At 39.9% G+C, this 24,420-nt stretch overlaps 3 protein-coding genes, 1 non-coding gene and 1 pseudogene across 5 annotated transcripts; 4 read left to right on the top strand and 1 right to left on the bottom strand.

Annotated features, from left to right (window-relative positions):
• Positions 1-5,047: 5,047 nt before the first annotated feature.
• LOC148916531 (5S ribosomal RNA) lies at positions 5,048-5,166 on the bottom strand (annotated as a pseudogene).
• A 2,391-nt stretch (positions 5,167-7,557) lies between these two features.
• LOC148916529 (uncharacterized) lies at positions 7,558-11,405 on the top strand. Its single transcript, XM_089053794.1, has 4 exons — positions 7,558-7,669; positions 10,009-10,514; positions 10,603-10,834; positions 10,942-11,405. Exons 2-4 carry the CDS (start codon positions 10,023-10,025, stop codon positions 11,394-11,396), a joined length of 1,179 nt encoding a protein of 392 aa, XP_088909920.1. The 5' UTR covers positions 7,558-7,669; positions 10,009-10,022; the 3' UTR covers positions 11,397-11,405.
• Positions 8,840-9,954, top strand: LOC148916530 (uncharacterized). The gene is made up of 2 exons (XM_089053795.1): positions 8,840-9,167; positions 9,267-9,954. Exon 2 carries the CDS (start codon positions 9,315-9,317, stop codon positions 9,837-9,839), a length of 525 nt encoding a protein of 174 aa, XP_088909921.1. The 5' UTR covers positions 8,840-9,167; positions 9,267-9,314; the 3' UTR covers positions 9,840-9,954.
• Positions 11,406-13,266: 1,861 nt separating the features above from the next.
• On the top strand, positions 13,267-17,488 carry LOC103336009 (Mitochondrial transcription termination factor family protein). 2 transcript variants are annotated; one of them, XM_008239045.3, is made up of 4 exons: positions 13,267-13,474; positions 14,578-14,653; positions 16,846-17,200; positions 17,272-17,488. In XM_008239045.3, the coding sequence occupies exons 2-4, from the start codon at positions 14,585-14,587 to the stop codon at positions 17,313-17,315; spliced, it is 468 nt and encodes a 155-aa protein (XP_008237267.1). In that variant the 5' UTR covers positions 13,267-13,474; positions 14,578-14,584; the 3' UTR covers positions 17,316-17,488. The 2 variants fall into 2 exon arrangements, with proteins under 2 accessions (XP_008237267.1, XP_008237266.1); XM_008239044.3 differs by having other exon boundaries at positions 13,271-13,474; positions 16,846-17,488.
• Positions 17,489-18,615: 1,127 nt separating this feature from the next.
• Positions 18,616-18,734, top strand: LOC148916528 (5S ribosomal RNA). The gene has a single exon (XR_016128397.1). It is a non-coding gene; the product is annotated as a 5S ribosomal RNA (ribosomal RNA).
• Positions 18,735-24,420: the final 5,686 nt, after the last annotated feature.

Genomic DNA, 24,420 nt, shown 5'->3' with positions numbered 1-24,420 from the left:
TTCTTGGCCGAGGTGCATTTCAGTTGAGAGATAGGGATGGAGAATGGCACAACTTGCCAATAAATGGCCAGTATTTGAAGAGATATACCCCATCATTATGGGAGATGGCCCAGAATGGGTTATGAGGTTTACAATCAACAAAGATGAAAGAAAAAAAAAACATACATTCGGTCAGAAGAAAAAGGGAGTCATACTTCATTTAGATTAAAAGAAAGGGGTCGCGGTTACAAAAAGAACAGCCGGTCATGGCCAAATGAAACATATAAACATACATGTGCGAAAAATAGAGTACATTCTAAATCTATGAATGGCCGCTTCTTGATCCCCTTGCTAGAACAGGCAGACGATTCTTCCCTAGGCAGTGTCTCCACCGCCCACATCTTCACTAATTGCGGCCATGGGCAAGGCCGTCACTCTGGATATGGGTGCGGCCGGGTTGAAGCCAAGGCCATCACTCTGGACATGGGCAGGGCCGTCACTCTGGACATGGGTATGGCCAGGTTGAAGCCGAGGCCGTCACTCTGGACGTGGGTGAAACCAGGTTAAAATCAAGGCCGTCACTCACAACATGGCCGAGGCCGTCACTCCGACCATGGCCAGAGCCATCATTCTAGGCACAAATGTGGCTGGGTAAAGCCAGGGCCGTCACTCAAGCCACAAGTGCAACCGAGGTGCTAAACCAAACGAACGTGGCCAAGTTGGAATCATTATACCAGGCCCTCCCATCTTCATCAATTGCATTACAGTTTCTCCACGGCCTCATAATGAGGAAGGTCATCCTTCCCCAGGGCCGGGAGGGAATCTCCGCCACATCATGGCCTTGGCCCACATTGACTTTCCTAGACGAAGGACAGTTGGTGGACAGCAGGAGAGGAAAAACCATCTGGATCAGGCCACAACGCGAGGATCAGCGGATATGGCTCAACCCCGGTTTTGGAGAAGCTACAAGGAGGCATCAGAGCAAGTTAGAATGGAGGGAACCGAGCACTCAGAAAAAGGGCGAAGAGTTCAACAAGATGGAGTGCTGAAATGTGAAGTTCGAAAGGGTTGAAGAATCGAGAGAAGAGTTTGGCAAAGTTTGGGCATTTGAGGATTCTGAAAGCGTAAAGAAAAATGAATAAGACAAGGCCTTTTATATTGGCGCTAGAATTCGAAATGAAAGGGCATGGCTCTCTCGAGAGACGTAAAGGGCATGGCTCTCTCGAGAGACGTAACGGTCTGACAGTATGTTCGCATGCGCGATGACGTGTCAAAGCCCGAGCCGTCGTTTCATTTAACGAGACGAAACAACAGCTCGCGCAAGTGGGCAATGATGGCTCGCAAGACGTGCTTGCGCAACAAATGCGTAGGCATTTAAGGCGCCCAGCTGTCAATCACATCAGGAGGAATGCAAAGGGTCCATCCCTTGGAATCCATTCGGCCTCTACCCAATCCACGACCGAAGAATCCAGGGATGTGGGGGCAATGTTTGTGCCTAATAAATCACGGTCATAAACAAATCGAAGGGACCTCCTCTCGGCCCTAGCACCTACTCATGAACTGAAACGGCCACGTTTCGTTAGGCATTTCGCCTTCCGAAAACAAAAGAAAAGCTGCGAAGGCGAATCCTCTCGCCTCGCGACAGATATTATGGGCCAAAGCCGAGGGCCGTAAAAGACATGGCCGAAGATACTGCTGTCAAATCACCACGTGGCCTCAGGGTCCCACGCCCCATTTAATGAAGTAATGCCTCTAATCGCAGCAAGCCCACTAGTCGCAAGAAGCATTTAATGCACAAGGGGAGAGGGGAAGTGTGAAGTCAGGATTTGGTAATGGAAATCAGAGTGGTTAGGCACAAACATTCTCACAAGTATGCTTACAACTTGAGGTCAGATCACCAACCACCAGACCAGGGCATTAAATGCATTCCCACGGCCAAGGAACCTACGATCAGGCGGTGGTGAGATTTACCCGGATCCATGGGGGTCACACCACCATGCTTCACGATCCCAAATGCCGATTTGACTACCCACTTCCCTGATCAGGCTCCACCATGCAGATCTTTTCAGCCTCGATTGTCCCTCCAGGACTCCCCCTATAAATACTAAGCTCAAGACTACATTCAAGGGGTTCAAACACCAAACCAAAAGTCTCCTACGAAGCAAATTATATTTTCCTATAATGCACTTTCAATACCTTTATTTGCTTTCCTATGAGTAGTGGTAGATTGTAAGGAAAATCCATTCATCAATATATCATACGACCCTTGATTCTCAAGGCGCCGGAGCACCATCTCTATTGTCATCTCATTCAACCCATATATAATACGACCGTCACTCTCTGAGTAACACGCCGGAGCACCGCCTAAAACCTGCTACCAACACCACCATTAAACGACCTTGTAGCTCGTGTGAACTGACGGCCGAGATCGAGTTCTCTCTCGGCCCTGTCGTTTGATCAGGAGTCGAACTTGAGACAGGCGCATCATTTAACCATCTTCCACCCAAACCTCATCACCATCTCGATGCACGGTGAGCCGTCTTTGTACGCCGCGCACAACCACTGACAAAGATCCAAAAGAATGGCGTCACGTATTAACGCACATCCCCTTGGCCCGGAGCACCAGGCCGTGAGATTTGTGTCGCCAACACCATCTCTAGCATGTTGTCCCTATCTTCTTCTCCTCATTTTGCCTTTTATTTTCTTCTTGTATTTCCTTAGATTTATCTTTCTATTTAATAAACACCTTGTAATTTTCTGTTATTGTTATGAACATGATGATTTTAAGTTTTCAAGCTTGATTAGTTTCCAAGTTTCAATTACGGTTCTTGTTCTTATTTGTTATGCTTATAAGTTAATATGCTTGTTTGAATGTTTGATCACCATTTAAACTTGTATGTTAGGTATCTTGGTTGGAATTAATTCGAATTCAACTATGAATAGGAGGAGTATGTATGGACATTTGACAACAAGGATCTAATTAGGGAATTAGTTGGAGACGAGCTCCAAGAGGTGACGTAGGACAAATGGCGGAAGCAACTAAAGAGAAGCTGGAGCGACGCGCGTGCAACGGCAAATCGGGTAAATCGCAGATCTGGGCTCCAACCTCAAAATTGGGCCCATGAACCCTCGATTTGAAGAGAATGGCGTCACGAGTAAAACTCATTGCGATGCCACGACTCATGGGCTTTTTCGGGCATCCGACATCGTTTACTAGCTTGAAATCCAGTTCTTACAGTTTTTGGAAACTCTGTTATTTTCTTGCTTTAATTCCCTTGTTAATCTTAGGCTTTGTAGGAGTATTTGAGCATACTTTACCCCGATTGTCACTCTGCACCACAGGGTTGTGGAAAAACAAAGACAACGAGATGAATAAGATGATGGAAAGCAAACGCCCACGACAATCGAAACTTCAAAAGAGCAAAAAGAAGGGATGCAACACGAGGACTTCCCAGGAGGTCACCCAAGGATGCAACACGAGGACTTCCTAGGAGGTCACCCATCTTAGTACTACTCTCGCCCAAACTCGCTTAACTTCGAAGATCTGATGGCCATGCCACATGACCATGGGTTGGCTATCCAATGCCCCCCGCATGAAATGGCATGAGCTGTCAGGCCTTATCGTCCCCCTACATTATGCCACGCGCAGCCTCTGAACCGTCGGTTCCAATCGGTGAGGACTATTGAACCAAAAGGAACTTAAGAACAACCCAAAGTTTGGCGGTCGTCAGTCCCGCTGTTTTTCATTTTCGTTTGTTTCCGGCACCTAGTTAGTTGGAGATGAGCTTCATGGTGTGACATAGGACAGATGACGGAAGCAAGCTGAAGAGGAGCTAGAGCGACACGCGTGCAACAACAAATCGGGTAAACGCATATATGGGCTCCGCCCTCAGAATTGGGCCCATGAACCTTCGATGTGAAGAGAATGACATCGCAAGTAAAACTTGTCACGATGCCATGACTCATGGGCTTTTTCGGGCATTCGACATCGTTTACTAGCCCGAAATCCAGTTCTTATAGTTTTTGGAAACTCTGTTCTTTTCCTGTTTTAATTCCCTTGTTAATCCTAGGCTTTCTAGGAGTATTTGAGCATACTTTACCCTGATTGTCACGCTTCATCACGGGGTCGTGGAAAAATAAAGACAACAAGATGAATAAGACGACGAAAAGCAAACACCCACGACAATCAAAATGTCAAAAGAGCAAAAAGAAGGGATGCAATACGAGGACTTCCTAGGAGGTCAATCATCCTAGCACTGCTCTAGCCCAAACTCGCTTAATTTCGAAGTTCTAATAGGATCCGATGCATGTGAGTTGGTATGCTCGCATTTGTTAGCTTATAACGCCTAAGTGTATATAAGCCACGTTTAAGCCATGCCATATGACCATAGGTTGGCTATCCAACGCCTCCTGCATGAAATGGCATGTCGTCGCATGGAATGGCATGGGTTATCAGGCATTGTCGTCGCCACCTCTACATTGTGCCATGCGCAGGTCTGCTGAACTACCAGTTCCAATCGGCTGTGGGGCTTATTAAACCAATAGGAAGTTAAGAACAACCCCCAATAGTTTCGGCAATGCGTCGGTCCTGTTGTTTTTTCATTTTCATTCCTTTCTAGTGCCTAGTTAGTTGGGAACGAGCTCCATTGGGAGATGTGGGACCGATGGCGGAAACAATTAAAGAGTTGGTTGAGCGACGCGAGTGCAACATCAAATTGGGCAAACCGCAGATCTGGGTTCCGACCTCAGAATTGGGCCCATGGACCCTCGATTTGAAGAGAATGGCGTCACGAGTAGAACTCATCTTGATGCCATGAATTGTGGACTTTTTCGGGCATCTGACATCGTTTACTAGCCCGAAATCCAACTCTTACAGTTTTTGGAAACTCTGTTATTTTCCTATTTTAATTCCCTTGTTAATCCTAGGCTTTCTAGGAGTATTTGATCATGCTTTACCCCGATTGTCACGTTGCGTCATGGGGTCGTGGAAAAACAAAGAAAGCCAGATGAATGAGATGACATAATCCAAATGCCCATGACAATCGAAACGTCAAAAAAGCAAAAAAAAGGGATGCAACACGAGGACTTCCCAGGATGTCACCCATCCTAGTACTACTCTCGCCCAAACTCGCTTAACTTTGGAGTTCTGATGGGATTCGATGCATGTGAGTTGGTATGATCACATCCGTTAGCTTATAGTGCCTCACTTTGAAGAAGTAGAAGAACTCTCCCACCGTCAGCTCCAACTTGAAGAAACGGTTCAGATTCTTAAAACACATGATTGCCCGGTAGATGTTCGGAGTGCACGAATTGGATCACACCTCATGGCACAGAACACCTCCTTGAAAAGCTCTGACAATGGGACGTAAGGTCATTATCCTAGCATCTGGATCATTCGCATCCACACAAGGCACGTCATCAGTCAAAGGCTTCTCCTGCTAGACATGCACGTCATCATTAATTGCAGAAGCATAAGTGGCCTGCCACTTTTGGAATAGAGCTTTAGTTGTAACGCGGTGCAGATTAGCCACGAACCTCTTACTTGGGAGCCTCCTTACAGATACAAAGGAACTTGAGAGCTTGGTGATTTGCTAGCATCTTCAGAAGACGTGATCGACAACTACAAGACAATTTATTTATTTATTTATTTATTTATTTATTTATTTATTTTGCAAGTTAGAATAAAAAGAAAAGAAAAGAAAGAGATGGCAGGAACAACAAAGAAAGCAACAAAACAAAAAAAGAAGAAGAAATATATGGCAGCAAGGCCCTACGCATGCTACATCAAGACAGGCCCACGCGCTAGCTCTAACGCTACTAATCCAGCCCAGGCCTATGCAGCGCATGAGGCCCTCCTTGCTCTGCATCAGCGCAAGAGGCCCACAACATCTCGCTAGGCCTATCTGCACTGTAGCATGCGTGTCCCGCTTGCCCAATGCAAGCCCTCATCACGCACAAGGCCCAGCGCCTCCATTCCACAGCTCCGAGCCTAGAGCCTCTATGCCTTCGCTCCAAGCCTAGCGCATGTAGGCCCTAGCTTGCCTACCATTCCATGCTCCAGCCCTTGCCCACACTTATCACTACTTGACCATGAAGCCACGACAACGGCCAAAAGCCACTCGACTAGACCACCTCCTTACTGCCAAAAGTTAGAGCTAAAGAAAAAAAAATTCCCTTGGGCAAGCTGGAACGATTCTCCCACTAACGGAATTAGAGGGACAAACTCGTGATATTAAGAATAATTTGGAGGAGCTCTATATTTATAGGGATCAAAGTTCCTTGACCTACAAGGAATCTCAAGCCCATTCCAACTAAGTGTTCATAAAATTAGCAAGTCAATAACCTCCTCCAAGCAGGAGCCCAAATCCAAGAGGGAAGTCCAGCCCAACAGTCAATCACATCTACTACATGCCTAGGTCAAATATTTCCTTCCCTTGAATTGAATTACGGATTTGATTCTCATTAAATCAAATCTCTAATTGATTTAAATCTCCTAAAATTAGGAAAAATAATTCCTTTGCCAACAAGGATTATTTTCTCCAAACCCTAGCCCTACGAGGCTCTGTAAATACAAGGCTATGCATGGCATGAGGTAAGCCATTCCAAGCTCTCAAATTACTACATAAATTCTCGTCCTTGCTACCACCTCCCTCTCTCTCTCTAACACAAGGCTCTAGCCACCTGGTTCTCTCCCCGCGAGAGCTCCGTACCCTTTTTAGCTATTGTTTCTCTATGAATCAATCGAACTAACTTAGGCATCGGAGGGCCTTTGGCCAACACTCCCTGGGTGTGGTCATTTTACTCCGTTTGGTTTTGCAGGGAGAAAGAGATTGAGGAAGAAGAAAGGGGAACCTATTGATCGAATATTCTAAGGGAAGAAAATCACAGACAGCATGCTAGAGATGGAAAAACTTCATCCCCATGGCTGCTAGAAGGCCAAAGCCTCCCAGCTGCTGCCTTCTCTCTTCTCTCCCTTTGTGACTCTTAACTCTCCCTCTCTTTGTGTACAATGTGATGGAATATGAATGAATGATGAATTCTCCAACTCCTTGAAGACTCTCTATTTATAAGCATAGGGGTTAGGTGAATCAGATTTTACAATTGAGTTCACCAACCACACCTACTTCACCTAACACACCAATGCAATTGAAAATTGATTCACCAACAACACCCATTTCATCTTCTTTACTTCTTGTGACTATTGGAAATCTCCACTTGAATCAGCTCACCTAACTTTCCCACCGTCAGAAATCACCTCATGCTTAGGTCAGAATGGCCAAGCACACTTAGGTGGCGTTTGGCAGTGCTTAATATTTTTAAAAAGCGGCTTTAATAAAAATTTGGCAAGAGTTGGGTGTTTGGTAAACCCAAAAAAACACGCTTATTTTAAAAACCCCCATCATAAAAAGCAAAAACTCAAAGTCAGGTATGTGGTGCTTTGAAAAGCTGCTTAAAAAAAGAGCCGGTTTTCTCATTAATGAAAGTTTGATTATCCCTATAATACCCCTAAGTATTTCACAAAATGACAACATTTAACCCTCTAAAAAAATAGATCTCGCGACTTCACACTCTCTGACCTTCACTTCTCACAGACTGCTCTTCTCACTGTTCTTTTTCTTCCTCCCCCTGCATCTCAAAACTCCATCTCAATCAAGGACGTTAATTGCCGACAACAATCAGCTACTTATCAGTGAGTTCATCTCCCATTACATTTATGATTTTTAGGTTTATATATGTTATGAAATTAGGTTTTTTGTTTGGTTTCTATGAAATTTGGGGATTTGTGTTCTTGGGGCTTTAGGGGGAAGACACGGGAGAGACAGAGTTGGCTTGCTAGTTCTATGAAAATCTATATTATATATATAGCATATATATGTATATATATGATTGCAACCAAAGTCCCCAAGTCAGGTCCGTGTTGATTTTTCCAATGTCCTCACCTTGTTGTCTTCAAGCTCAAATTTAGTTTTAGTTCTCTTTTAGTTAGAAGACAAGAAAAGAGTGAAGAAGCCATTAGCTCCAGATTTGGGGGCTTCTCTTTTCTCAAGAATGAAAAAAAAAAAATTCCTATTCTCTGTTGTTCCATCTAAGTTGTTGTCCATTATTGTGTTAGAAGATTTTTTATAAACAAAGCTTTTATTTTTTAGTGGTCATAGTTTCAAGTTCTTCCTTATTATTATTTTTTAGTGTCGGTGGACTTTATTATTGTGTTAGAAGATTTTGGATTGGGTAATGGTTTGAAGTTCTTCCTTTTATTTATATTTTTTGTGTTGGTGGGCTTTATCAAAAGTGATTGTAGCATGCTGGTCATTGTGGTGGGGAACTCATAAACTGACCTATGGTTGAAATATAAATTTGTAAATTGGTGTGAAATTGCATTCTCAGTAAATTATGAGAATGCAATATCATCTTGCCTTAGAAGCTGGAAATATTGGCTGAGACTTTATGTTATCTTTGTCTCCTCTTGGCAGAATAGGCTTGCTAGTTCCTCAAGTAATATATGTTAAAGATTAGGAAAATTATATAGTTCTTGTTCTTATGTCAATTGTGAAGGTGATCAGTTTATTTTCATGTGTGGGTTCTTCTTGTTCTTGGTTTTCTTTCATGAATCATTAGGAATACTCTATGCTTGGACTCTTTGTCCCCTGTTGAGATTGAGAAGTGGGTTTAAGGAAGTTTTGTTGGGAGCCGTCATCATTTTTAAACATATAGCATATAGTGGATAATATAGATGAATATTCATACCTGTGGGAAAACGAAAGTTTGCTATTTTTATGCTTTTAGTATAATGTATATTAGGACAATTATTTGCTATTTTCTTTTTCTCATACTCAACACATATTGCTTTAGTAAGGATGGAAAAGAATATGGGAAGTTCATCAAAAGCTCCAGCGACATGAAATAACCATAATATATCCATATTCTGTGATTTGTGCATCAAGGAGGTGGATGCCGGACGTCGTCCTGGCACTCATTTTAAAAAAGAAGGATGGGAAAATTTGAGAGTCAACTTTAGTAAAGAGACAGGAAATAATTATGATAAGGGGCAACTGAAAAATAAGTGGGATGCACTCAAAATTGAGTGGAAATTGTGGAAAGAACTCGTAGGCAAAGAAACTGGTCTAGGATGGAATTCGAGCAAGGGTACTGTTGATGCATCTGATGAGTGGTGGAATAATAAAATTCAGGTGTGTGCAATATTTCTTTTTAGATTAATCTTTCGTCTTCCCCTTTTTATTTTATTAACATGCATTTATATTAACAATCCATATGTCTTTATAATGTAGATAAATGCTGAATATGCAAAGTTGCGTAAAAAAGGCATTATTCCTGAGATGGAGGAGAAGCTAGATAGGATGTTCATGAATACCACGGCCACTGGTGAATATGCTTGGGCACCTTCATGTGATATACTCCCACCAGAAACTGAAGAGGCATCCATGGGTGATGTTATTCCACTCGAAGGAAGTGATGACTTAGATGAAACAATTCAAGCTATCAAGAATGCTACAAAGAAAGGGAAAAGGAGAGCACCTGAACAATTGAACAAAAAACAGCAAGATAAGAAAGGAAGAAAAGTTGGAGGCGCTGAAAAACTAGCTGGCCAAATTGATCGCCTTGTTGGTGTAGTTGAGAGTAGGAGCACAGCAACATCATTGATGATGAAAATGCAACTGGGCAGTAGTATTCCTGAAGTGATGGAAGTTGTATCATCTTTACCTGGATGTGAACCTACTAGCACTTTGTGGATGTTTGCAACTCGATTATTTTTGAATCAAGAGAAGCGAGAGATGTTCTCTACCATGAAGACTCCTAATGTCAAGCTTGCATGGCTAACTTATGAATTTAACAACCAATAGGGCAGTTGACTTATGACTTTATTGTGTTTATGTTGGTTGACTTATGACTTTGTTGCGGTTATGTTGTTTGGATAATTCACTTTATTGCAATGAATTAATATTTTGACTTAATTTACATCATAGATTATGATTAATTGGGAGTGTTGATGATTATAATTATACATTGCAGGTTTATTTGAAAATATGGACAATCCAGATGATGAAGAGGCGGAGATTAACCTATCTATATGCGCTTCTGCACGAGCAATTGAATTATATTATATGAAATATATTCATAAAAATCCTTGTATGGATTCTCCACAAACAGGTAATATCTGGTTGATGGAATTATTACATGGGAATGATAGGCGATGTCATGCCATGTTAAGGATGGAGAAAGATGTATTTTACAGATTATCTAATGAGTTGCAATCTAATTATGGGTTAAGGGGTTCTAGGAATATGAATTCCATTGAGATATTGGAAATGTTTGTACACATGCTAGGACATGGTGTGGGGAATAGGTTAGCACAAGAAAGATTTCAACACTCAGGTGAGACAGTGAGTAGATATTTTAGTTACATGTTGGATGTTATATGTCGTATGGCAATGGATGTCATCAAACCGATGGATCATGAATTTAGTGATATTCCACAAGCAATATTGGGAGATTCTAGATATATACCTCATTTTAAGGTAAAAATTGCATCTATCACTTCTCTCTCATTTTTGTTGCTAATTAGAGTTATACACATTGAAAATTTTGTCCAACTATCATTTTTAGGATTGTATTGGGGCTATAGATGGAGTACATGTTCAAGCTTCAATACCACCTCAAGATCAAGTACCTTATATTGGTAGGAAAGGGATGCCAACTCAAAACGTTATGGCCGTATGTAACTTTGACATGCAATTTATATTTGCATGTGCCGGGTGGGAGGGCACTGCACATGATACAAGAATGTTTCTTTCAGTTCTACGCAATGAAAATTTAAATTTCCCTAAGCCTCCAAGCGGTAAGAATTATGGTCAATTAACCTTTGTGTTTTTCATTACTTACTTAGTCCAATTATATATATATATATATATATATATTAAGAAAAATGAATGTTGTATTTCACAGGGAAATATTATTTAGTAGATGCAGGGTACCCACAGATGAGAGGTTATTTGGGACCATATAAAGGCGAAAGGTATCATCTCCCGGATTTTCGTAGGGGAAGCCAACCAACTGGTTATAAAGAGGTATTCAATCATGTTCATTCTTCTCTTAGGAGCGTTATTGAAAGAACCTTTGGAGTATGGAAGAAAAGATGGAAAATTTTAAGAGATATGCCTAATTATCCATTCAACAAGCAAGTGAAGATAGTCATTGCTACAATGACACTTCATAATTATATAAGGAGGCATGCCCAACATGATAGACATTTTGACGCTTCAAATGATATCTTAAGTGAAGAGATAGATGAGGATGTTGATGTACAACAAGAACTTCATAGTCTTAATGACAATGGAACACAAGAGATGGAAGCATTGAGAAATAGCATCGCTACAAGTTTAATGAATGCATCTAATTAGCTTCTTTTATATTGTAGTGATCTATTTAGGCATGTTAAAATTGAACAATTTTTGTATATTTGTTATGCCTCCGAAGCCCTCAAAACACATTGTTATTATTAATATAACAATATTTAGAACTACTTTTGTTAATATGAATTTATAATTTATGGTAATATATGTGTGCTAATTGTAGATTACAAATTTTGATAAATTAAAAAGTGTAAATTAAAAAAAGAAAACAAATTTATGTAGTGAAGTTTGTTTTCTTTTTTTAAAGTAGAAAAAGAATGAAGAAAAAAACATACAGTTTCATCATCATGCCCTTTTCGGTAATTATACATACTAAAAGCACTTCTGATAAAAATTTACCAAACACTTTGACTACTCACAACAGTTTTTCATATACAGTTTACCAAACGCCTAGCTGTTTTTTTCACAAATTGATTATTTTCACAAAGCAGTTTTTTTAAAAGCACAGAATGCCAAACTAGCCCTTAGCTCATCCTTAGGTTAGCATGACTAGCAACTTCATGGGCTTCCAGATTGGGCTTCCCTTAGGCAAATGACGACTTTGAGCCCTCCATCTTTAAGTTCAGAATGTTAGCTTTTCAACCACATGTCATTTGGTCCAATCCAAGGTCGAAAGAAGATGTTAAGGCTGAATTGAATTGCTAACTCAGTCTGCACGTTTTTGCACCATTTTTCATATTTTCCTATCCAAAGCAACCATTGCTACCTTAAGCTCAATTAACTGAATGACAAACACAAAAGAAATTAAAAGCACAAGTTTAACTCAAAAACAAATCGAAATCATAAGCGAGAAGGGTACAAAATGATATACAATTATTAACTGATCACCGGTGTCCAGTTTATGGGGGAATCTTAGGCAGTTATCAGAGTTATGACTAGTAAAGGGTGGTTTAAAGCCAATGAATGGTAGCATTTCATTGTCTTCTACTGTTATGATATTATTAGGCTATCAATGTATTTCCGTTATGTTGTAACTGATAGGCCTACCATCATATACCTTGTATATAAATAGGTTGTAATATCTCTTTTCAGAAATATAGAAAACTCAGTTTCTACAATCACCAATTGCACCTACACCAGCCTTCTTGTTTCCTCTCGGAGTGAACATTTGTTAAAAATAGAAATTAATAATCCAAGTTCACAAATACATTGAATGAGCATTGACACATGCATTTCGATCAATTGCATGTAGTGAAACCAGTGAACCCAGTGAACTCGACCGCTTTGGCAAGGCTTTATAATAGAGATTAACAGGGATATGTGTTTTTTGTTTTGTGGTTTTCATTCCTAATAGAATTACACAATGTTATAAATCGTGTTTTGTTAAATCTTTGCGATGCCTTCAAATTTTATAAATTCTATGATATAAATCATTTAAATTTATAAGTAAAAGATCTTGATTACAAAAAGAGATAGTTATATATCCATTCTTAGCACGAAAATTATAAATAAACTCTACACCATTTAATTTCTATAAACAAACAGAAAAAAAACCCAAAAAATGATAGCTGACCCTATTGAATTTAATTTTGATTATTAAATTATTTTGATTCCCTATTGAGTGTTTTGGGTTTTTTTATGAGGTTTTGAGGTTGAGTTTGTTTTAAGAAATCAATAGTAGTTTTGTAATTTAAAAGAAGTTAAAAACCTTTTTGTTATATTGTAAATGGGCTTTGAATATGTTTCTAAAGTCCATTTCATATAGTTTTTTTTTTTTTAATGATTTAGGCTCCTATATTAGGTATAACAGTAAATCTCCCTTATAAAAATTCATAAATAAAAATCCTATAAGTCATCACATTTTATTTAAATCCACTAAACTTTTTAATCTCTAAATAATCTTTTAAAATTTCGATTAAAACACACCCTTAAACAAACATCAGGACTGAAGAAAAATCGGAGGGAGTTGACCACTTGATCGCTCCCCAAAAATCTGTGGCGCGCGTATTTGGAGTGGAACCCACCTTCTCTCCTGCCACTCTCTCTCTCTCTCTCTTCCTTCTCACATTCGCAGTCGCCCTTTGGAGCTGGTGACCAGGTTAACACCGTCTTCCTACTACTCTCGGGTAATTTTTGTTCTTCCCATTCTTCTCCCTTCCATTTTTTATTGCTGACCGAAAAAATCAATATGAAATTGCCTGCGTTGTTTCCTGCTGTTTTGTGATTCTGAATATCCATTTTCTTAATTCATTATTGCTCAATGATTGTACTGTTTTGTAAGAAAAAAATTAAATCAGTGGTTTCCCAAATTTTAGATGAAGGTTTGGAACTTTGGACGGGTCTTGTTCTGTTTTGTGGTTGCTGACTTAATTGAGCCAAAAGGGGTAAGAGGGCAGAAATAATATGGACATTGTAGTAAGGGAAATATTTTTGTGAGATATGTATGGGTGCATTGCAGGAAAATCATTCAGTGAAGGTTTCAACTAGTTTGGAAGAAATATGGAAAGAAAAATACTAATATAGTTGAATCCCTTTTTTGAATATCATTTACTGGACAGATGCTTAGTTGAATTGAGCAACCACCATTTACTTTTGGGTTTGTGCATGTTCTTCTGAGAAAATTTAGTACTTTTGAGATTATGGGAAAAAAATACTAATCTGAGTGTCAATGTATTTGGGAAAAGGTTGATCAAAATTTTGGTGTATGCATATTGATAATAATACCTTGATATGTTTGCTATTACTGGGAAAGATTGTAGGTTAATTTTTTGACAGGATATAAATTCTTAGGTGCTATATTTTATAAAACCACAGATGATGACACGTGTTATAATGACAAAGATCTACGGTTAAAATCAGCTTCTGTTACTAAATTTGTTAGCTTCAGTTATGAGAGTTTGTTATTGAGAGCTGAGGTGGCAGCTCTACCTCTCTTGTATTTATACTCTTGTCATCTCTTTTCTGATATAGCGAAAATCATTCTCTTCAATCTGTTTCTCTTTACTATATGGATATGATGGTTTAGTCTACTGAATACATAGTTTCATATAAGGACATCAATTGAATTCTCGTTATCTCTGTTCCGTTTTTTTATTTTGTGTTTTGTTTTGGTGTTTGGTTTCATTTTCACTCTTCAACATATAGTTATTACTGACCATCTGTCAGCTGTTTTATTTGTTTGACTTTATTGACTTTTCATTTGACTCTTGTTCTAATTTTCTTTTGACAGTTCAGGGATGCTAGGAAAATCTTTAGCTTCTCCATTGCTAACTCATGATTGTGCAACACGCATTTGCTTTTCCACTGTAAGTACTATTTCAAGGAAATATTGATAATCTTAAATTGCCATGACTCTTGTTTGTTATAACACCATTGATTATTGATGCTACATGTTGAAATCAACTTAAAAACTAATGATTTGAAATTGTGATTTTTCCACTTGTCATGGCTAGGTTTCTGGTCCCCTCTGCTCTTTTACTTAATGTTAGGTTGTCATAGCTCGGTTTTTGGGTCCCCTCTTCTTTTCCAGTGGGCTGAAAGCTCACTTTACATACAAATGTGAATGATTGTGTTGTTGGTTGGTTTTTTTACTCAATGCTCTTTGATTGAAAATGTCATGTTATGTCCATTGAGATTATGTAGGTATTGGCAAATTTAGTGCTATAGCAGTTCTCATGCAAGTCTGTAGCCTATAAATCTATGATCTGTCTCATTCTGAAGGTCCTAATTTTAGCTCATCACCTCATTGGTACACCACATGCGAAGAGTTTCCTTCACTGTTTTATTGCTTTGAAATTGTGTTATTTGTTTCGGGAAGCAAGGTTGAATTTAGTGATAACATCTTCCTGTGGATCTTTGTTTACTGACAAACATTATCGTTTTGTTGGAAGGAAAAGACCAAAGATTTGTGGAATTTTAGTATGTTTTAGTTTTCTGGGTTATAAGGGCAAAGGGGGAATGGTGGAGATGGTGGCCACGTAGTCCCAACCTCTCCATCCCTGGCTGCCTGTGCTGAGCCATTCTTGCATTTTAATTTAATTTCACTTCTCTCGCACTCTAGACTCTAGCGTCCAGACTTCTAGTATTGATTTTCTTTTCTTTCTTTTCCTTTCCTTTTTTTAAAATATTTATTTTATGGCTTTCTGTGAATATTAAAAAGAAAAAGAAAAAGCACCAAAAAGAGCTGAAATCATTAGAGTTGTGTTTTGGTTGGGGAAAAGTGAAGGAAGTGATTGATCTTTGAGTTTCAACATTGCTTATTAGATTAAAAAGGTTTTGTGTGTCAGACTTTATTATTTTAAATTATCGCCTAATTTAAAAGGGTGCTGATTTTCCCACTCCACTTTTGTCCACTTAAACTCCATTTTGTTTTTTAATACTTTTTAATATAACAAAAAAGGGAGTGTAAGTGGACAAAAGAGGAGTGGGAAAATCAGTTCCCTTTAAAAAATACAAGATAGAAGAGAGGGAGGGACTGGGGGAGGGAGGGAGGGAGCACAGGCCATTATGTGCCGAAAAGTGTGAGATGATGACTTAAATGTGTCCCAATTCAGTACATGAATTTTAATTCATCCCTCAGTTTATTTTTTTGTGTCAGATGAGTATCAAATCTAACTTTATGCGTAATAATTCACAGATCTTACAGGCAGTTTATTGGGTTTTTTCCTCATCACCTGTTTCTTCTTTTTTATCAAAAGAGAAATGGGTCTTAAACTTATATAATCTTCAACCATTACGAAGAGAAGTACAACTAAATTAAGAACTTGTTAGTCTTGTCAATAAACAAGAACCAAATTTAGGTTCGTTTGTCAAATTTAATGCTTTTGCAGTTTTTTCGTGCAAGTCTTATGTAGTCAATTAATCTATGATATGTCTTGTTCTAAAGGTCCTAATTTTAGCTTATCCCTCATTAGTATACCACGTGCAAAGAGGCAGCTGATCGTCCTTTCGTTCACTGCTTTATTGCTTTCAAATTGTGGTACTTGTTTCGGGATGCAGGCTTGAGGTTTTTTAGTATGGTTTGTAGTTTTCTGGGTTATAAGGGCAAAGGTGGGAAGGAAGTGGACTTCATGTTGTTAGCAACTGTATATAAAGGCTTACATTGCCTCTGCTTTTGTATCAAAGAATTATTTATATCAATCTAAGAATTGTTCGAGCCTCTGGTTCTCTTAGTCCTTTCTCTGAACTGAAATCCTAGCTTTGACTTCTTTAAAGCCCTTCTACCTGATTCCATGGTTTAAATCACCTTTTTTTTTTTTCTCCCAAGAAACAGCTTTCATTTCTTAACCCATTTATAAAGGAAATGTTTTGTAATTCCAAGAATTTAAAAAGAAATACAAAATTGTTACTAAATATTACCAAGAAACAAATTATTTGTTGTATTCCAGACTTCAAAATTTTTTGCTTTTAGTCTCCAAACATTTGCATCACTTCTAATTTTAGCATTTCCATTCTGCTTTTGAAATTTGACAGAATATTCTGATAATTCTTCTTACAGCCTGATGTTATAAATGCTGCACCAAATATCAGATTGCCAAATGTTTCACAAAATCTGAACAGACGGGCATACTCACCAAGTTTCTCTCCCAAAAGATGGGAGTTACATTCAACTGCAGAAATTGAAAATACAGCTTTGACTGATGAAGAGAGGAAGACATGGGAAGCATGCCAGGAAGCTATATCTGCATTTAGTATCACTATTGAAGAGGGAGACAAGATACTTGGAAAAGCATTTGGCTTGGTTCATTCACCTTACTGGGGTGAAATAAGGAAAAAGGAGGTACCAACTATTGAGATTGTAAAAGAAAAACTGGACTATCTTCGGAGCTTAAGCCTCTCTGACGATGACCTATGTAAGTTGCTCAAAAAATTTCCGGAGGTTCTTGGATGTAATCTTGAACATGAGTTGAAAACCAATGTGCAGGTGTTGGAGAAGGAATGGGGTATAAAAGGGAAATCTTTGCGTAACCTCCTCCTTCGAAATCCAAGAGTATTGGGTTTCAATGTTGATTGCAAGGGAGATTGTATGGCACAATGCACCCGATGCTGGGTCCGGTTTTAGAATTTATTTTTTTACCACTCACTGTAAATCTATTTCACCGGAGCACAATATGTCTATGAGGATAAATTCATTGGGTCTACATTATTTCAAATGTCCCTAAATCCCTACTGATTCTTCTTATAGGCTGAATCTGTTCAAATAAAATTGTTGTAAATAATGAGACCTGTAGAAATGCATAAATGCTGTGCGTAAAATTGGGACTGCACATTAAACAAATGTTTATACCATATCTAACCTGGTCCTGACATGCAAAATAAGGGACCCACGAGAGGACCAGCTAAAATCGGTAATCACTTGTGCTTCTCAAAGCACCATCGGCGAAATGTGAGCCTTTGGCACCCTGGATCGTAGCAAAAGACGCACTTTATTAAGAATTCCTCACAGGTAAACATGGCACCTCCTCAGGTAATGCCCATAGTCCTACATCAAAATTCTACTCAAGATGCACATCTCCCAGAGTCTATAAATAAGGACACAAGTCCCCAAAACAAGGTAACTACGATATTCGGCAATTCAGCAATTACTTTGTCCAGATCACTATTTACTCCGTATTTATTCTGATTTAAGCATCAGAGAGCTTTCGTCGGTACCACACCAGTGCCAAAGGTCTTACTGAGCTCTCTTTGTCTTGCAGATCATCCGCTTTGCCGAAGATCCCACAAGGCCGAAGGTGACATCATCATTAAGTTGGGCCAAAAGTGTCCGACCATTTTTGAGCAACAATAGTTTGGCTTCGTTTGTGGGAAATCAATACTAATCGATCAACAATCTTTACCCGACCAAGATGGGAACTTCCTCAGTCCCGTTGTTCCTATTGACAGAGGTGTCATTGTTGTGTCAGATTCACCGTGTGTCAAAATTGATTCAAGCTGCATCCTCAATCGCATACGCCATCCGCCCTACGTCACCGCGGAGCTCGTCTCCAACTATCTAGGCGCCGGAAGGGAACAAGAAGATCGACGCCTGCCAAAACTATTGTATTAGGGTTGTTCTTAACCGTTTCCGTTCGAGGCCCCACAATCAATCGTAACCGGCGGCCCAGAGCTGCGCGTGGCACCGGTAAGGGTGGCGATGACAAGGCCTCGACACCATGCCATTCCATGCGACGGCATGCCATTTCGCACGGGGGGGCGTTGGATAGCCAATCCATGGTCATATGGCATGGCTTAAACGTGGCTTATATACACCTAGGCGTTATAAGCTAACGGATGCGATCATACCAACTCACATGCACGGGATCCCATCAGAACTCCGAAGTTAAGCGAGTTTGGGCGAGAGTAGTACTAGGATGGGTGACCTCCTGGGAAGTCCTCGTGTTGCATCCCTTCTTTTTGCTCTTTTGACGTTTCGGTTGTCGTGGGCGTTTACTTTCCGTCGTCTTATTCATCTCGCTGTCTTTGTTTCTCCGCGACCCCGTGACGCGGCGTGACAATTGGGGTAAAGTATGCTCAAATACTCCTAGAAAGCCTAGGATTAACAGGGGAATTAAAACGGGAAAACAACATAGTTTCCAAAAACTGTAAGAACTAGATTTTGGGCTAGTAAAAGATGTTGGATGCCTGAAAAGGCTTATGAGTCATGGCATCGCAATTAGTTTTTCTCGTGACGCCGTTCTGTTAGTTTGCCTCTCTTCATTCTGGCCAATTTAAGTTGACCATATTGACTTGAGGTTGGGGAAAAGGGTATGTTGTTACTGAGGGCGGTTTCTTAGCCCGTTTTAGCCTTCATGCTGTTATTCCTTCTTGTATAACGTCTCTGAAAACAACATAACTATTGGTGGAGTGGTTCTAAAAGTTGTGCCATCTGCAATCTGTCTGCCCTTGAGCTCCTGTGGTTTGGGCAGTCTGAGAGGTGTCTCTATTGCTTTTTGCAGTAGCATCATATCAAACGGAGCATCAACCTTGGTTAAATCGAAGGAATAAACTTTGTTCTGTACTGCTTTGTTTGGAACAAATCCTCCTATAAATGGCAGTGGCTTCTGGTCCTTTGGTGGTATTGTCAGAGCCTTGCGACTGATGGGATGTTTTAATTTCTCCATTTCATCACTGCAACTTCCCTTTCCTCCGAGCCTTCTGTGCCTTCTTCTAACTCCACTTCAACCAGATGCACTGAAGAAGATGGGGTTTTGTAATATGTGCCTTTGGAGGATTTCCTTTTCTGTTGTTATTCCCTAATAAGCTCCTCGTATTTAGATGCTTTATCTGCCAGTTCTGCCAGTGTCTCCAAACAACATCTCGTCAAATCTCTTCCTCAGAGAGATTTTAAGGGCCGTTTGAGCCATTTGAATGAAGTGTCTCTCTTCCATAGGTATTTGGCATTTCATCTTCAGTTACCTGAACCTATTTATGAAGTTTTGTGCAGGCTCATCCTCGCTCTGTTTGAGGGCTGCAAGGTCACTGATGGTGACCTCTGGCTGAATTCTAAAGTAGTAGTCATGGAAGACATTTTCCATCTATTCCCAAGTTTGAACAGAATTGGCTGGTAAGCTAGTATACTAGGTGAAGGCTTGTCCAGAGAGAGAATTTCTAAAAAAAAACCTTAGTTTTAGCAGAGGGTTATTTTCTATGGCTATGCACTGAACAGAGAATCTACCTATATGCTCAACTGATGAAGCAGGGGTGTCATCTCTGTTGAACAAGGTGAAGTTTCATACCTTCAAGCCTGCGGATAGAGGTATTTGATTGATATAAGCTGGATATGGCTTTCTATAGGTGAGCCTTTCTCCTCTTCTGGCCTCAGGTTCCATCATCTCTCTTATCAACCTCTGTAGTGCTCCTATGTCATTCAAGGCATTGATAGGATGCGAATTCTGCCCCTATTCTAGCTGGTTGTGTTCAATCCTCTGTTCTACTCTGTATGGTCTGGGCAAAACTTCCTCTTCTTTGAAATCTGGATGATTCCTCTAGTTTGTCCCCAGTCTATTCCTGTCATTGTTGGCAAAAGGGTTGATTCCCCCTCTACCTCTCCTGCCTCTTGCTAGTGGAGGGAACTGATTGGGGTCCATCCTTCTAGGTCTGTAGGGCAACACAGTTGGTTGCTCAGGCATAAGTGCTAAGGGCTGATCGCACGGGACCACCTGGTTGTGGAATAGGTAGAGGTTCTGGCTAGTTCTGGGGGGCTTGAACTAGTGCAGGGCCTTCGGAATAATTGGAGCTTCGTGTTCTTGGATGAGAAGGGCTCCACTCCTCTATCCAGCTTGGATTTCTCCCTGTCCTGGTCAACAAGTCAACTTTCTTTTGTGTTTGAGCGTGCCACTGCTAGTAGTTTAAAACCCTAGCATACTTCTAAAAGATAGATAACTTGCGCTGCAAGTTACTGACTTTTGAACAAGCAATTGTGAATTTGGGTGAGGAATATCTCCCAAGTAAGTTATTTTGTTTGCCTCAAACTGGTGAGGACTTCATAATTTTTCATAGTACAAAATGGGTAGTTCTGGCTAGAATAGACAAAAAGAAGACAAACTGTTTTAGCGTACATTGAGTCAAAAATGAAATGACAACTCGAAGCAAGACAACAGGATGTTGGACTTCAATTTCTGCTGGATAACGCCTCAACCAGCCGATTGGATGTGTTGCTGGATTGGATCGTCAACACCTTCAACTAATGAGTTTCAGCTGAAAATCGATACCAACATTTAAGTCTGGCAAAACTTTAATTTATTTCAGGCCATGGAAGGCTTCTGAAAGGTCGAATTGAGGCCTCTTGATCTGGAAAGGGCAAAAGTGGCTGGATTGATGATCACCGAGTTGGAGTGTGCTATGGTGTCTGTTCTACTTGACCAAGGCTTTCAGTAAATTTGTGAGGTTTTCATATTTGTAAAAACCCGGACTCTGCTTGACTTGGCTTTGTCTGAACCAAATTTGTAACGAGAGAAATCTCGCTTTGTAAAACTGTTTCTCTGAAGAATCTGAAATGTCGACACAAATGACCAAATTGCACTTTTTATCAAATCCAAATGAAATTCAAGTCCGACTTTTGCTGAAAATTCGGCAGAGTCTCCACCTGTGAAACAAGCACATATATATATATAACCCAATTGCCAACATGCATTAAATTTTATCCAAGAAAACAACAGTATATCATTCTGGCCTCAAGCCTCAACCAATCAAATAAATCATTTTGCAAAATAAGTTCATTCCAACTTTCAGAATATCCATAGTACATTAGCAATCTCAAAGACTCCAACTTGTGGCTGCACCTTGTAGCATTAGGTTGCCTACGTACCCTTACTGAGGGATCAAGCTACACATAGTTCTTTAGTTGCAAAACCACTCTAGTTCTCATAATTCCTCTCAGCTTTCTGTTTCAAGATTCCTAGCATTTCTCACATGGCAATACAATCAATTGATGACATAAAAGCATTTATATCAAGTAATCATGCTTGGAAAGCCATAACCATCAATTTCTCGTGGCACCATTGGTGACACATCCTGGCCTGTAATCCTTGCTCCACACGATCCGGACATCTTTACGTCTTGTGGGGCAAAATATGCTAGAAAAACTGAAGCTATTTAATACTATATAAAATAATAAAAGATAAAGATAAATAAACATATTATAATAAATTAAATTAAATTAAAGATTTATAAGCTTTGAAGACCCTTGGTTAGAATATATATATATATATATATATATCAATAAGTTGATTAGAATCTATATATATATATATATATATCGCTTGTAAAACAAATGTGATGCTTAAGAAAATAATGGTAACTGTATAAAATCCTCAATTTAGTTTAAAAGCATTTCATAACTTAAATTCTCTCCACCTAGACGTACCCCCATTTCTGATTCGTCAATTACTTTAATACCGTCAATTCCATATATGCCATCAATTCTACATATCCTTTAATTCTAATAATAATTCGTCAATTCCAATGTTAGTCCGTCAATTCCATCCTCGCAGGTCTCGAAACCATAAAGTTAACCGAGCCGTATTCATCGCAGGTCTCAGATATAACACTTCAATCTGAGCCGCATTCCTCGCAGGTCTCAGAGATAACATTTCAATCTGAGCCTTAATCCTCGCACCACACGGTTCAGGCTTCCTCGAAACTCGTGGGGCATTATCATAAATAACAAACTGTCTCAAGGCAACTGGGGGGGTACTCTTGAGGTGGGTTTAAAAACCATATTCCGAAACTTATCTCAAAGTTCCTTGTTTCACAAACCTTGCTTATATTCTCTTCTCAATTTTCCAGAAATCAATTCACAAACCTTGCTTATCGAAAATACCCTTTAGGTTTACCATCACATACTATAATACACCTCCAAATACAAAATAACATAAGTACATGTATATAATTCAGCAATCCATATGTATACAATCATATCTACTCACTCCATAGTCATATAATTTCATAATAAGTGATATGGTCATCTAATCCATGAAATTAATGCCAAAATTAAACCAATGAACACTCGCACGTACATGAACTTCCTAAAAGCTCACACACAACAATAAATCACATCATTGTTATTTTATCTGAAACCCTAGCCCTGGGTTCCTAGAAGTATGTGCACCAACTTTAAAGTCATTTCTATGCTCACAGTAGCTTTTCCCAAGGTTTAGAGCGGTCTAAAAGTACCTTGGGACTTAAAAACGATAAAGTCCCAAAAAGTCAACTCGGGACCCCGTGGGGTCCACGACCTCAAAATTCCCATTCAAGAGTTCCTAGAGGTTCCAATCTGCCTAGGACACATGTCCCAAGAGTTTTGTCTCGATCGGACTGTCGGATTGATCACGATCGCATGATCTGACGGTCTCTATAACCCTAGCCCTAGGGCTGGCCTTTTCGGAGTATCCGGGACTCCAATCCACGATCCATCAAATCCTACCCGATCCTGGAATTGTCTAGATCAACATATATGAGATTGACTACGATCCAATGGTTCAAATGTATCGAACCCGGATAACTCACACGATCCATCAAATCCTACCCGATCCTGGAATTGTCTAGATCAACATATATGAGATTGACTACGATCCAATGGTTCAAATGTATCCAACCCGGATAACTCATAATATGCGAGATCCGTTCGGGGTTCAAACATTGTTCAAAATGGGATCCGAGCACAACTACGAGCTCATGACAACTAAGGGATCATTTTTAGGACATAATGTAACTCACCCATTTTGCCCACACGTGCCGGCAGTGCGTGAGTATCCAAAGTGATACCGCTCACTGAAAAATCTTAAAATTAAGGGCCAAGCTTCCTACCCTAGGTTCAAGACATCCATTGGAGCCACTTTTGTTTTTGGACCTACCCCGGAAAATAGCCGGAAGTGGCCGGAATCTCAACCCGAAATTCAGCCAAATTTGAACCCAAAATCGAACTATTAACACTAGAAATTGATCAAATCATACCCAACCATCAGCTAGAGCTTGAAGACTAGACGAGGTTCCATACCTTGCTTGCCGGAAATGGCGACTGGAGGAGAGAGATCGAGGCCAGTAAGATTTCTTGAAAACAAGTCATTCTCAGGCGGCGCATGGCATCGGGAAGGGCCCGGGTTTGAAGGCGAGTCGAGTGGTCCTTTTGGCACCGGTCTGTCGCCATGGCCGGAGGCGATGGTTCGAAGAGATTGAGAGAGAGAGAGAGAGAGAGAGAGAGAGAGAGAGGATTGAGAGTCTGTCGCATGGAAGAGAAGGGTTTTTTTATTAAAAAAAACTGATCTATCAAATGACAATTTTGCCCCTCAACATGTTTTGATCGTATTTACTTCATTATAACTCCGATTCGAGCCCACTACGTGTCTACAGACTCGTTTCGTTGTGCTCTATGCAATGGTGCTATCGAAATTCCCTAATTCCTTCCCGGTCAAAAATCAGTTTTTCTCTAATAATTTATTCTAGGGGCAAAATTATATTTTCTCACAATAAAATAATAATTAAAAATTAATTAAGAATTGGGTTGTTACAATCTACCCCCTTTATAGAAATTTCATACATATCACTTGAAGGAGTACGGATATTGGGCCCACCCGAGCTACACCCCTCGCTCCCA

The sequence above is a fragment of the Prunus mume genome, linkage group LG6 (assembly GCF_029339155.1).
Source record: "Prunus mume cultivar Tortuosa linkage group LG6, ASM2933915v1, whole genome shotgun sequence".
Lineage (NCBI taxonomy): Eukaryota > Viridiplantae > Streptophyta > Magnoliopsida > Rosales > Rosaceae > Prunus > Prunus mume.
This window is presented reverse-complemented; position numbering and strand designations above follow the sequence as displayed.

Coding starts and splice junctions, on each gene's coding strand:
- LOC148916530 (XM_089053795.1), top strand. CDS start 9,315: ATGGAGGAGAAGCTAGATAGGATGTTCATGAATACCACGGCCACTGGT.
- LOC148916529 (XM_089053794.1), top strand. CDS start 10,023: ATGGACAATCCAGATGATGAAGAGGCGGAGATTAACCTATCTATATGC. Junction 10,515..10,602: donor GATATATACCTCATTTTAAG/GTAAAAATTGCA, acceptor TATCATTTTTAG/GATTGTATTGGGGCTATAGA. Junction 10,835..10,941: donor TTTCCCTAAGCCTCCAAGCG/GTAAGAATTATG, acceptor TGTATTTCACAG/GGAAATATTATTTAGTAGAT.
- LOC103336009 (XM_008239044.3), top strand. CDS start 14,585: ATGCTAGGAAAATCTTTAGCTTCTCCATTGCTAACTCATGATTGTGCA. Junction 14,654..16,845: donor CACGCATTTGCTTTTCCACT/GTAAGTACTATT, acceptor TTCTTCTTACAG/CCTGATGTTATAAATGCTGC.